General features: G+C 38.3%; 1 protein-coding gene across 6 annotated transcripts in view; it reads right to left on the reverse strand.

Moving 5' to 3' along the window:
• The window catches only part of LOC105201574, a 269,202-nt gene that overhangs the window by 78,233 nt on the left and 175,740 nt on the right, over positions 1–15,229 (reverse strand). For 4 of the 6 annotated variants that reach the window (XR_005576645.1, XM_039459127.1, XM_039459088.1 and 1 more), the window contains one exon: positions 6,405–6,443. The exons of the other annotated variants lie outside the window; for them this stretch is intronic. Coding sequence is in view for 1 of the 4 variants with exons in the window: in XM_039459286.1 (XP_039315220.1) it covers positions 6,405–6,443 (39 nt within the window). In the remaining 3 variants the exon portion in view is untranslated. The remainder of the gene's footprint in view (positions 1–6,404; positions 6,444–15,229) is intronic. 6 annotated transcript variants of the gene reach the window in all.

Here is a 15,229-nt window from a genome sequence, read left to right on the forward strand (position 1 = left end):
TAATCGCATTAGCCGCAATCCTCGGATGCTTATCGCCGTGCAGTCAGCGCCCGCGATATTGCCATGTAAACAGGCGGTCGACGAGCGATCATTGAGCGGCCAATCAATCTAATCGAGATGAGCCTCGATAACGGCGGTGGCCCTCAAAAAATCAATAATACGCAGCCCTCCGGCGTGCGAGCGCGAACGACGACGCTACGCGCGGTATTTCCAAGGTAGCCCCGGCGAACGAACAAACAGGGAAATCTTCCTTTAAAACGATCCGGTCTTCCCTTCATCAGACGATTTCTCGCGTTTAGCGCTAAATTGACCGAGTTTCTTTTTATTGGCGCTAAGTTTGCAATTTTTAATGCGCCCAATATCAAATGAACATCCGCTCCTTCGTGAGATGTTTGTCACATCCTCGCGTCGCGATCGGTATTTTCGAAGAATCGATAGCATTTTTCTGTCTGGCGAAGAATAATTCGAGTCTCACTCGGAGAGACAAGCTGTTTTATTGAATACACCGAGAGGATACTCGCCACGATATTATGTCAGAAATTCAAATTTTGAATATAATTTCAAAATTAAAAAGATGCATATAAAATATATTCAATACATGGATTCAATACATTATCCGATAAATATTAAAAATCATAAGGTGAAAACGAAATAGACACTCGTTATAGACACTCTGTATGTAACAAGCTATCTTATTCATTTTTAAAGGAATTTTTTAATTTTTAGTTGTAGTTACTAATATTAGAAAGTATAATATATTTAATAGTTTTAATAGATAAAAGTGCCTCGAACAAGATTTTTTATGCAAAATGACGTAAAAACTTCTGAATTTTAATATATTGACGAATTTCAATGTTATATTTGTAATTTAATCGCACATCTCTTTTCGCACTTAACTCGTATTTACTTTTCCTCTTTAAGTGTGTTATATTTAACGTTTTTGAGTCGCTAATTGTTTATTGAATTCCATAGTATTTCTCGTACAGTATAATGTTTAATTCATTTCATTCTTTGCATTCATTACAAAATAACAGCTATTTAGTTTCTCAGGAATCTTTCCGATTACTAATCCTGTTGTCATTATTCGAGCGATAATTTAATACTTGTTAATGAAAGCGATACAAAGATTATAGCTGGCCGTGTAAATTTCGCTCGTAAACACTTTGCTTACGTTGCTGAGCGCAGTAAAGTCGCGTTATCTCCGTTCATTGACTCATTACGTAAGTGGATTTGCCAAACGCAAATCGTAGGAAAGCCAGAAAATCGGAGCATCTATCCACGTACGTTGCAAATCAGATCGGTGAGCCTGAGAGATAATCTCAAACGGAAATATTTGCAGATAATATTCGCAGAGAACGGTGCTGCGAGCAAGAACGATGACGTAGAGAAATGGCAGTGGCGATTAACGCGTGCAGCATTGTGAAGTCGTAATGCAACATTATAAGGTAGGCGAGATGTTTAGTCACTGATATCAAGGACTCCCGACAGCTCGAGTCGCAATAATACATATTAATGCTCGCGTACCTAATTTTAAATATCTGCAATCGAGCAACGCTCACCATAATATCTGACGCTTTAACGCTGTCAGAAGATGCGAAAATTCGCTAGCATCTGTGCAATTCGTAAGTTTTCTCTCTCTCTCTCTCTCTCTCTCTCTCTCTCTCTCTGTCTTTTACGAAATAAAGTTTTAACTGTATTTTCAATCATATAAAACAAAAAAAAATGGCCTTAATATTTTGTGTTTGTTTTTTATAACTGATGCATTGAACTTGATAATATTGAAACATAGAAAAGTAATGTCGATTCTCTACGCGGTAATAAATTTGCAACTCCTGCGCCAATTTATTGGCGATACTAAAAAATTCCTTTGCGAATCTACCCAACTTATCTTGGAGTCATTTTAATTTTCCGATTTAAAAAAAATTTTCGTGTCTCAAGGTAATTTACTCCGGCAATGTAAGCGCGTCCAGCGGTTTAATCTATTGCCTCCACGGTTTTGCCAATACGCGTGGGATTTACGGGAACGCCATCGACTCGCCACCGATTTTATCGCTCTCCGCACTGGCGGGAGCACCCGCGTACGAGGAATAATTTCTGCTCCATTTATGAAACATAAGCGCGGGGACTCGAGAGCGATTTCTACTACGGGCATCCTTGCTGTGAACCTGTTGAATAAGCACGGCCGCTGTAACGGAAATGCGCGCGTGTACGATAGGTGTAAAAATAAACGCCTGGAAAGAAAAAGGCCTACGCCAAGCTAATAGAGACAATAGCGCTCGTTACAAATAGCGATCGTAGCCGGGACGTGATTTTCAACAATCCTATGAGTACTTCCTTGAATATTTCGAACAACGGAACCAGAATTTATAAATTACATTATATCAGAACTTACATCGAAACGTCAAAAATAGCGGCAATTAAATTCTGTCGTTTATAAAATAAAAACGGCGTCAAACTCGTTCGTGAAAACTGTTAAAATTCGCACGAAGTGTCAGGCTCTAATTAACAAAATTCTATTTTTCGAACAGTATGCGCCAAATTCGGAACTTTTCGTAAAAATGTTATGACCGATTCGAACATTCGCGAGTCCGTCAGGCAAGAGCGTATCCTCGTTCGTGTTCAGTTACGTATGGTACGTCGAATGTAAACAGAAATGAACTTGGCAGTGCCGATAATGTAATTCCAGCCGGGGGTCGTTGCAGTTCAAACGCCTCGAAGAAGAAAAAGTATGCCGCGCAAGGGGAGACGGAAACTGGGGAGAGAAATCGAACGCAGAAAACAGAAAGACGGCAGTGGCTTCGAGAGATGTGTATGCACCATTCTCGCGAGCGTTAGTTAAACAACGCCGACTGATTTACGTTCGCATATCTTTGCGTCTTTTTGCCTGTCGGTGTTCTTTTCTTTCCTCGCCGTGAAAAGGTCGAGTAATCTATCTAGTAGTACTTTAGAAAACGCAAATGGAACCGTGGAGGTGAATGGCATTTCCCTTTTTCTAAGCTGTTCTCAAAGAATTACCGTTTTCCAAATTCTTGCTTTACATAAACTAGTTTCGTAAGCTCTTTTTTTACAAAAACGCAATGTTTCGACCTTTCCAATGTATTTTCGCAAAATGCTATTAGCAAGAAACTTACACAAACTGAGAAAAAAAATTGTTGAAAAAATTAAGTATTTAATTCGATACGCTCCACTAGATACTGAGTCGGTTTAGTTAACTCTAGATTAAAAAATGTTAATGATTGACATAAACTATATCTCTTTTATGCAACTAAATCGTTGATTTAATTTATTTAATATTCAGTTAAACATACCTCTCGGACTAAATATTTTGGTTTTTCAACGAATTATTTTTCTCAGTGCACAAAGTACTTGCATGCAAAGTTTTTAATAACTTTAACACTTTAACGCTTTAACGAAAAAAAAAAGACACAAGATCTTCCTTTTTATGAAAACATTTTTATTTCAGAATGCTCGAAAAGAGTTTAGCTTTGTATATTTCACAATGCCATAAATGCACGCAAGTCTTTTGCCTCGTTTCATGAATTTTAACGAAATTATTCTGCATACGAAGGGGTAGTCAACTCTTTAGGTACTGTTACATAAATTGTCTCTATCTCTCCGATCGTTCGTACGCGCCATCGCTGTCTGCATCGCGTGATTCATATTGAATTAATCTTCGCATTCCGGAACGAGTCCTTTCATTAATTTTTTTTCTCTCTTCCCCCTCCCTCCCCTTTATCCCTACCATGCTCCACTTGCTCATATTCTGACATACGCTGACTCTATACGATCGCACGTGCTCGTTAGTGTCGCCGGCGGATTTGCATATTTCCCATAGTTGGAATCGATACTTCGGATAGCAACCCTTCGCGTGAACGTAAACGCGCTGACGATAGGAAAATACGGCATCGATGAATATTCCGCATAACGTCGCTTAAATCCATAGATTTCGGGGATAGGCGGATAATTCACGTTTGTTTCCGGACACTCGCAGTTTTCGGATCACTATGAGCCAAGAGAGTGCGTATGCTCATGTAGCTTCCGCGAATGCATATATGCGCGGGATTTATCGAGCCATATATTATAGCACTTCCTGTATATTAGAGACCTATGAATCCTCCCTAAAGTGCATGGATGCAACCGTGCACCGAGTAGTGCGAAGGGTGTAAGAATTGCGGACGTATGAATGCATTAAGTCTTTGCTTCTTCGCGACATACGTGGGAAGAAATCAAGACTATGTCTCCCATTTGATATTACTTCGAATATGAATTGCAGTACTAATACGTAGAATTAACAGTGCAAACACTGATTTCTATAAACTAACGTTTTTGACGTTAATAAAATGAAAATCGATCTAAAATGCATTCGATAAAGCTGCGCTGTCGTTTCTGGAAATTTACAGCGCCCGAACACAACGCTCCTTTTTTTCGCGCTTTTTTTACTCTCTCCACACATAATTAACACTGTCACTGTTATACTGCAATTTCGCGTGGTCCACAGTAAATTAAGCTCCGCGGCGGGACATGATGAGCCGCGTGATTTAGATTCCCAACAAGTTTTAAATAGTGCAATCACGCCTTACGCAATGCGCTTCTTTCAGCTAAAAATCGAACTGCGTCACAACAGCCGTACGATTATTATTATCCATGGCTCTCGCAGATGAATACCACTCGCAATTATGCAAATTGCTACTCCACACTGCGGTCGGCCGCATATGCACTCTCGCCTGTTTTTGCGAATCCAATAGCAGCGGAATATCCGTCCTTAATACACTGAGTTTTCATCACCGTTCGCTGCTATACCACCATGTAGCATAACCGATAGTTATTACCACCGTTTGTGCAGTCTAACCAGTATCTACTAGCGTGCCGTAATATTGTGTAATATTATAATTTTTCATAAATCGAAAAGTACTCTACAAACCGACGCAATGACGTTTGTAAAAACAAGTGACGGGAATCCTTGGCAATGATTAATAATAAGATAAATTTCTCGATCAATTATGTTGCAACCATTCGATGTATTTGCTACATTTAAAATGTCACTGTGGTATCACTTAATAATAATCGGACAGGTATATTAATTCCTGTGTCAACGAATGCGTACTCTTTTTTGCATTTGTGTGAGCATTCCATTCTCCCACTAATTAGTGTCAAGGCTTCACACGGCACTTTTACTGCAGCTTCGAACTTCAGACCTGCAGCGGAGGCAGGAAAATGCAACGCGATGATTTCTGCCGTTAGTTTATTAGGAATTCTCGAAAGTCATATGACCAATTAGAGCAAGTCTTACTGTTAAAAAATAGTTAATATTCCCCCCCCCCCCTCCAAACGCGAAATTAATTTTAAAATATTTTAAAATTAAATGATAATTAAATGCTAAAATCTAAAATTAGGACCTCAAACCATTTGGCAAAAAATTACAAAATAACAATTGGGTGAAACTGGCTTAACACAAAGCTAGCTCCCCCAACAAAAAATATTTTTTATGTAAACCAATAAACAAATACAGTCGAATTAAGCTACTGCTAATTAGGTGCTAAGAGAAATAACGGAAATAAATCGACGTCTATTACGTTGGCACAGCCATTGTAGTACAATTAAATGCGACTCATATAAGAAATATTTGCTAATTTTTTGCTTTATTTATGATTTTTTTGCTCCAGCCGTTTCACTAAAAACAATGACTGTGCTAGCTTAAGGTTAAAGTTAGCACAGACATTAGGAAAAAAAAAAATTAAAAAAACAAATATTTTTGTAGTGCTATTTTTTTCACTAATCTTTTGTTCTATTTAGAATGTTTTTGTTACAACCGTTTCGCTAAAAACAATAGCTGTGTTAGCTTAATAGACATATATTCTTGGATTTTATTTCAATTTGTAAATATTTTGTAAATAAGTAAAATAAAACTCAAAAATAATTTTAAATTAATTTCATTTAAACTCAAAACTTATAACGTAAGTACTAGAAAAGTATAAATTATTTCATATAATCATTTTATATATCATTTTATATAATTTTATAATAAAAAACATCTCATGTGATATTGTCAATTTTCTGAAAATTTTGCGAGTGTAAGCGCTTGGTGAAGTGCATAAAAATATTTTTTTTCACACGCGCTTTGTTTGCATGTTTATTCTGCAAATTTCAGACGAGTGAAATGCTTTGTGAACTCGTTTTCCTGTAACGTTCATCGAAATACGCACTAACAGATTAATATAATAAGTTTTAATTTTACGTACTGCAGTGAATATTTACGTGCAATGAATTGTTGGATGGAAATACATTTCAAGATTTAAATGTTAATATTAATCTAGTGTAGCGCATCCATTTTAAAGAGCAATGGATCTCTATCAATACATTCAACAGAGATTCATTACTAGATTAAAATATAATTTGTCACTCACCGATACACGATGCGCAGCAGCGGAGTTTTCAACGTCGACCTGTAAAACACAAATAAATATAATTCACGTCATAGTAGTGTTCGCAGTAATTAATATTGTAAAATTAAATGCGTTACATCAATTATTGCACTCGTTTACCTCGTGGTTGCTCCGCCGTTGCTTGGTGCCTTCCAGGTCCTCCTCTCTTGTTCCTGCTTTTTACTTTTTTATGGCACTCACTTACGAAAACACTACTACTTAGCAATAATCACTTCGACCACCGCGCGACATCTTGGATCGTACTCCAATGCACGACGCCACAGTTCATTATATTGCAATAACGAAAAGTTAACGCAAAACGACGAAAGCGTTATCCGCATCCCCCGTCACCCGCGACGCTGTCAGGAAAGTTAACGCGGCAGACGACGAATCTCGATCACCGAGATCGCGCGATCACTATTCACGCCGCGCCGCGCGGCGTGACATAACCTTCCGAACGCTTGGTCGTAGCCGTTGCTAACACACACACACGCATGTCTCCGGACGATTATGTCCGCGTTTCTCACGAAAACAAACAGCCGCGGCTCGCGGATTGAAAAATGCGATCGAATCGACCGACGGGCAATGGATCACTGACGCTGTTGCTCGCACGACGAGCTTCGATCGAACGAAATTCGCGATCTAACAAGTTGCCGGTACATACGGCGCTAATCACTTCGATATAAAGATCGCGCGGCGTCTTGCACTTGCCAGACACTTCCAATGTGCGCGATGCGCAATTTATTATGTCGTGACAACTGGAAATTACCGAGAAACGACAAGCGAGCTGCGATTCGCCTTACTCGCCACCCGACGGCAATGATGTTGACCGACGGACGATTCTCGATGGGGACGCGCGGACAACTTCATGCGACATAATCTTTGGTCCAGCGGCCGCAGTCGTTGCTAACGCGTAACACGCATGCACATTTCTGACGATTACGTCCGCGTTCTCACATATGCTTGTAAACACACGAATTGAGACCGAAACAAACAGTCGCGGATTGAATAATGCGATTCGAACAGACTGCTGACAGATTGCCGATGCCGTCGCTCTCGGGACAAGCTTCGATCGAACGAATCGACTCTCACGATACTCGCGGTCTAACAACAAATTGCTGGTACAATGGTAAGTACGGCGACAATCACCTTTATACATATGAAGATCGCACGGCACCCTGCACGATGCTTCCGATATCGACCGTCGTGTAGTTTATCATCGCCACTAGCAATCAGTGTGGTCAACTTCACGCAACTAGCGCGACCCCCCCCCCCCTAGTTACTAGGGGGTCGCGCTAGTCGCATAAAGGTAACCACACTGATTACTAATGGCGCTAATAAACTGCGTGTGGCATACGGTCAATCTCGGAAGCAAGATGCCGTGCGATCTTCGTAAAGGTGATTGTCGTCTTACCATTGTACCGACAATCTGTTGTTAGACCGCGAGTATTGCGAGAGTAGATTCGTTCGATCGAAGCTTGACCCGAGAGCGACGGCGTCGGTGATCCGTCGGCAGTCAGTTCGATCACATTATTCGATCCGTGGCTGTTTGTTTTCGGTCTCAATTCGTATGTTTACAAACATACGTGAGAACTCGGACATGATAATCGTTCAGAGACGTGCGTGCGTGTTGTGCGTTAGCAACGGTTGCGACCGCCGGATCAAAAATTATGTTGCTCGTCGTGGCGAGGTAAAGGTGTCGCATGAAGGCGGTCGTGCGTACCTATCGTTCGAGAGTCAACTGTCGGCCAACGTCATTGCGCTGGGTGCCGAATGAGATGGATCGTAGCTCGCTTGCTGTTTCACGTTAATTTCCCGTTGTCGCGACATAATAAATTGCGCATTGCGCATATCGGATTTGTCTTGCAAGTACAAGGCGCCGTGCAATCTTTATATCGAAGTGATTAGAGCGCCGTATCTACCAGCATCTTGTTAGATCGCGAAATTCGTTCGATCGATGCTCGTCGTGCGAGCGACGGCGTCAGTGATCCATCGTCCGTCGGTTCGATCCCATTATTCAATCCGCGAGTGTTTGTTTTCAGTCTCAATTCATATGTTTACAAGCGTAGGTGAGAACGCGAACGTAATAATCGTCCGGAGACACGCGTGTGTTGTGTATTAGTAAGGGCTGCAGTCAAATGTTCGAAGGTTATGTTACGACGCGTGGCACGGCGCGAAGGTGATCGCGCGATCTCGGTGCTCGAGATTCGTCGTCTGCCGCGTGGACTTCCTCGACAGCGTCGCGGGTGACGGTGGATGCGGATAACGCTTTCGTTTCGCGTTAACTTTCCGTTGCCGCAATGTAATGAACTGCGCGTCGTGTACTAGAATGTTATTCAAGATGTCGCGTGATTGTCGAAGTGATTATTGCGAAATATAGTGTTTTCGTAAGTGAGTGCCATAAAAAAGTAGCAAGCAGAAACAAGAGAGGAGGAGGAGGAGCTGGGAAGCACCAGACAATGGCGGAGCAACCACGAGGTAAACGAGTACAATACTCAATGTAACGCAAATAGTTTTTGCAATATTAATTACTGCCGACGTTATTATAATGGGAATTATATTTATTTGTGTTTTACAGGTTGAAAACACGTTAAAAACTTTGCTGCTGCGCATCGTGTGTCGGTGAGTGACAAATTATATTTTAAGAATCTCTGTTGAATATATTGATAGAGATCCATTGTTCTTTAAAATGGATGCGCTACACTAGATTAATATTTAAACCTGAAAAGTGTTCAGGTGTTCAGTGTCCATCCAACAATTTATTGCATATAAATATTCACTTCAGTACATAAAATAAAACTTAATATATTAATCTGTTAGTATTTGATGTATTTGCGTATTTTGATGAACGTTATAGGAAAACAAGTTCACAAACCATATTTTACTCTTCTTAAATATGTAGAATAAACGTGCAAGCCAAGTGTGTGTAAAAAAATATTCTTATACACTTTGCCAAGTGCTTTACACTCGCAAGATTTTTAGAAAATTGATAATTAGAGATATTTTTCATTATAAAATTCATTATATAAAATAATATATAAAATATATAAAATAATTATATTAAATAATCTGTACTTTTCAAGTACAGTGCGGTGCAATGATTCGTGCGGATAAACAAATAAGTCTAGCATATACTTTATATGCTAGACTTATTTGTTTACCCGCACGAATCATTGCACCGCACCGTACGTATTACATTATAACTTTTGAGTGTAAATTAAATTAAATTAAAATTGTTTTCGAGCTTTTTTACTTATTTACAAAATATTGAAGTAAAATGAAGTAAGAATGTACGTCTATTAAGCTAGCAGAGCCATTATTTTTAGGGAACGGTTGTAATAAAAAAGTTCTAAATAAGACAAAAGATTTATTAAAAGAATAGCACTACAAAAATATGCATTCGCTTTTTAATTTCCATCTTTTTTTCCTAATATTTGTGCTAACTTTCACCTTAAGCTAGTACAGCCATTGTTTTTAGTAAAACGGCTGGAGCAAAAAATCATAAATAAAGTAAAAAATTAGCAAATATTTCCTATATGAGTCGCATTTGATTGTACTACAATGGCTGTGCCATAACTTAATAAACGTCGATTTATTTTCATTATTTCTTGACGCACCTAGCATTTAATTTGATTGTATTTGTTTATTGGCTTACATAAAAAATATTTTTCTTTGGGGGTAGCTTAGTATTAAGCCAGCCCCATCCAATTGTTTTTTATTTATCTGCCAAATGATTCGAGCTAATTTCGGACTTTAGCATTTAATTTTAAAATATTTTAAAATTAATTTTGCACTGGAGGGATAGTTTAATAGGGGTAATATAAATACATTGGACCATGCCGATACATTTAGGCCGCGATCCGATTCGCGCTCAAACCACTATTGGCTTTATTCGATTCTTATTTATGTTTAAATAATGAACAATAAAGATAGTTGCGAAAGCGCTTTGAACATGAATCGGACCCTGGGCTTAGCCAGTATGGCAAGTATCATAATAGCTCTAATTCACTAATTTTAACGTTTAATAACTCGCTTCGCGATGCAGACTGCCACGTTTTTTCAGATTCTTTCATTTAAATTGAAAACACGTCGCATGAGTGTATTTTTATTAAGATTTGGGGGTGAGGCCACTATTCTAAATAATTACCAAATAATTACTAATATTAAGCATACACTCTATAAAAATAGAACGAGCATATTATATAAATCGTACGTGGACTTTGCATCCGATAAAAATCGAAGATCTAAATAACGAGAAAGAGGTTTGTTAACAATCGTTAATTAGATTTTGACTCGTCGTCAACGGATAAAAGAACGGGTATTTACGCTAGCAACAGTTCACGAGGCAATAATTGACACGAGAGCGAATGAACGAGCAAGCGAGCGAGCGAGCGAACGAGTGGTGACTTAAGGAGACACAGCGCGGGGAGATAAGGTACGGCGAAACAAGTGTGATAAGCCGAAATGAGATAGCGTCGTCGCGGCTAGTCGTCGTCGACGATATCTCAAAGTCAATGTCCTATGAAGGACTGGTGCGAGGCACTCGGGCGCGCTCGCATATGCTTTTCGCGCGAGTGTCTCTCTTCGCTCTCTCCCTCCGCCTGAGAATGAGAAGAGAACGAACTGCTCTCATTTTCTCTTTCTCTCTCTTCCCCTGCATGCTCTCAGTCTCTGCGCCGCTCTCGACACGTGGGTGGGCGAGGACACATTCATACATGACACATGCACGTAATCGTTAAGGAATGAAGATAAGAGTACTCGGCTTGGAGAGTGGCCGAATATACACGGTTGACCTTAAACTTCAGCTAAAGTGTCAAGTACCTTAAACGAAGTTCGGCAGATTCTACGATTTCGTTAAGGGACAAGCAAAGTGATTTTTAGCCATAAAAACTCAATTTCTATACATGTAGCGACAACGTTACAACATCCTTCTTATCGCAAATAAATAATAATGATAAAAGAATAATTCTAACTCGATATTTTCGAAGATAATATGAATCAAGAGACCATATAGGTATGCTTTAAGCGTTCGGTTTTCTAAATCATATCTTTCGCAGCATGTTACAGAAAAGATTATATAACAAATTAATTTATTATTACTGAAAGGTTTAATATGTAACAATAGTAAATAGATGAAACATCGAGCTACCATTTCGAATTTTGATTTGCATCCAAGATCGTATCAACTCCGAAATATAAAAATAGTTTGAGTGGTACGCATTTAGTAACTCTTTCCTACATCTTTTTGCATATTTTTAAAATACAATATTTTTTAATAATAAACGTTATCACATGGAAAACAAAAAAAAGGAGAAAATAATATAATCTATATTTAAAATAAATATTAAAATGTTAAATATATATCAACAATGCGAAACATATTCTTGCAAAATAATTTATGAATTAAATTATTTCTAATTATTTATATTATACTAAATTTAAATAAAATTATAAATTAATATCTAGAATTTAATTTATCGATTTTATGACCCAAGTGTACACAATATTATCTATTGACTTTACACTTGGGCATCTATTCGCAATATCTGGATACACGTACATTGTGTAATACAATATGATAGAAAGAATATTACAACCGTGTAATAGCGACGAATATTGTCAAGCTGATGAAGTAATTTTGCGCATTCGGCAAAATTTGATATTTTCACATGAAATATATCAACCATATACAGCTTTACATTGTATTGACAGAGGGTTGAGATACAAGTGCAAAGGGTTAATATTTGGAACTCCTGAGTGGAAATGCGATATCGGATTTCCACGTTTCTCGCGATTGAACTTTATGCACACAGGTTGCTATATTCATCGAGAAATATTTACGTATATTGAAATAAAGTTTGATTGTATGAGATATCTATTTCATTCATAGATTTTATTCATAAATTTACTTTTACGCATAATTTGAATGAAAATAAACATATTAAATAATCCGATACACCTACATACGAATTTTATTTTTTAGCATTACTATCAAAATTATGAAAATAAATGAAAAAATTAAAGCAGTTTTTATCCCTTTTGTTATCAGTTGAATGAAATACATGTAGGCTATCTAATAACAATTATTAATTTATAACAATTAATAATTAATATATTTTAATCTTCCAATTTTTTTTTTCGTGCCTCTAAATCAGCAGTAAAACACAAGTCATATTTAACTGTTACAAAAAAAATATTACTTGTGCAACACTTGAAAAATTACGGACCGAAAAAATCGCAATTCACCACGATTACATAACGATTGATGTGTTGCTAAATCACTTCGCGGAAAACACGGAGGTATCCGTCGATCAGTATCGACCTTGAGCGGCACAATCAAGAGGAAACTCCTGAAAAGAAATTCTTAAGTACTCGCTAGCGCTGGATTGATCATTGATTAATTACTTCCCACAGTTTCTCTCGCCACATATTTGCGCTCGTTACGAAATAAACATCGGGCATCAGGATGGCTTGGCCAAGTATGTGGTGACTTTGCAATTACAAATTATGAGAATTAAATATATATAATGGCAGATCTTTTTTTATTACACAATTTCAAATTAATTTTTTCCAGAGTTGGATAAGTTAATACATTTTCTTTTTAACTAAATTAAATTAAAGTTAATGCCATTAACTTTAATGGTTTATAAAATTAATTTAGTTACGTTAAAGGTTACATGAACAAAAAAGTAACTAGTTAAAAGTTACGTTAAGAGTAAATTAACTTGAATTAAATTAGAAATTAATTTTGAAAAACATTCATATTACAAAACTCATATTACAAAATTAAATTACAAAATCGTAATTTTTTAAAGTTAAATTACTCAAAACAATTATAATATAGTTCAACAAACAAACTTAATATTTTATTTGTAAATTGAGTTTGTATGATACAACAAAAAAATCTTATTTCTTATATGGGAATGTATTTTTCTCGTACAATTTTTTTTATACATAGATAAATTTTTAACTTGGGAAAAATGTTAATGAATTAAAGTTAATTTGTTTCAAAAATAACTAATTAAAGTTAAAACTGAAAACATTAAAAATGAGCTAAATTAAGTCAGAAGTTATTAACTTTTAACTTTATTAACTTTTAACTCTTTAATTAATTACTACCCAATCCTGATAAAGGAAAAAAAAAGATGGTTTTCGAAAAGTTGTTAATAAGCGATCAAAGCTAAAAAGGTTTCAAGCCTCCAAGGTATAATTAAATCATAAAGTTTATTACATAAATGCGAATAACCGCACTTTGTTTGAAGATGTCTCAATTCAAGTTTAATTATACGAATATTTTTAATTAGTGTTTGAAAAATCCAACAGGTAGCAAGCTCATTCGATGTTTCTCTTAAAAATATATCAATTCCAAGTTCATTAAAATTATTAAAATTAAATTTTGAAAATTTTAAATTACTCTGTATGTTTTAAGAATATCAATCACATATCTTCAAATTTTAATTTTTAATTACGACCACAGCAAATCACGATAAAGTTCGTCCAGGTGGTTATTGCTCCATATTTGCTATTTGTGAATATGTTCAAAGGTCGGAACAATCTGCTTGCCACGATAACAATATTATCATACTAATCTCTGCGACAATGAAAATTTGACCCTGAAAAGAGAATTCCTTGATAAACGTGACATACTAACCGAGTGGCATGGCTCGTTAGTTATTCATTATTTATTATCATATTTTAATTTTGCACCAGTTGAAATAAGAAAAAGTGCTTTAGGTACGCTTTGCACACTCTCCATAATGAGAGAGGTAGTAAAATGCAAATATTTCGCAAGGCAAGGGAATTTAAATAGATTCAGAGCCCCGTTAACCTTTTGTCGTTTATCGTAGACACGTGTTACTATCAGTTACTATCAGTTGAATTTAATCTAAAATTCGCAATCAATATTGAGTGTATTGTTTATTCGAAAAGGAGTTATCGAAATGTTTTTTGTTTTCTCACTGTAACATCGAGTCCATTAAATTGTTATGACACGTGCGTTCAAATTCAAGAATAATGTTTCATTCTGCGTTGAGGAAACATATCGGTATCGTCAACGAGTGTTGGCCTGACCCCCGTGCGAGATCGAGATCAAGATCGTCGCCGCGGTCGCCTGCGTTCGTAGCGCGTTCCCGTTTCAAGATGAAATTCAGACGCAAGACCGAGTTTCGACGGAGGCCACCCCCGACATCGGGGGCATAGAATTTGACCCTGGATCGTACCCCCGTTTATCGCCGGAATCGGTCATCACTGACCCTCCGCTCGCCTCGCGCATTTCTCCTTCGGCCTTCTCGCCGCGCTCGGGGAGGGGAGGGGTGGGGAGGAGGAAAGCGTCGCTTCGAAACGGAATCAGGAAGAGAGGAGAGAGCGTTGCACCGCTCTCGGAGGGTACACTGTTCCAGTGAACCCGGCGGCGTGCGCGCCTCCAGAGAGAACGGTCCCCACCCCGACGCCCGGCCGCGACCGAAGAGTATCACGGATAGAAGCGGGGGGAGGGGAGCTCTCCACCCCTCGGGGAAGAGGTGGCGGTGCGGCGACGACAGCGGCGGCCTTCCAGTACCTCCCCTTCGCTCTCCTCTCGCGCGCACCCCGCGCACCGAATAACGACACGACGGTGTACAGGGCGCCCCGAACGGGGTGCGTGGTCCCCCCCACCATTGAGCCCATCTCCCCATTCCAAGCGGTGCAAACTCACCCTCAACGCTCGCAACGTCGAGGCTCGGTCGACTCGGCGGCGCGCGAAACGCCGGCGGCCGTGAGCAGCCGTGAGCGTGAGCGTCACGACGCCGGCCGCGTACGGCGCACAGTTG

This window comes from Solenopsis invicta, chromosome 1, assembly GCF_016802725.1.
Source record: "Solenopsis invicta isolate M01_SB chromosome 1, UNIL_Sinv_3.0, whole genome shotgun sequence".
Taxonomy (NCBI): domain Eukaryota; kingdom Metazoa; phylum Arthropoda; class Insecta; order Hymenoptera; family Formicidae; genus Solenopsis; species Solenopsis invicta.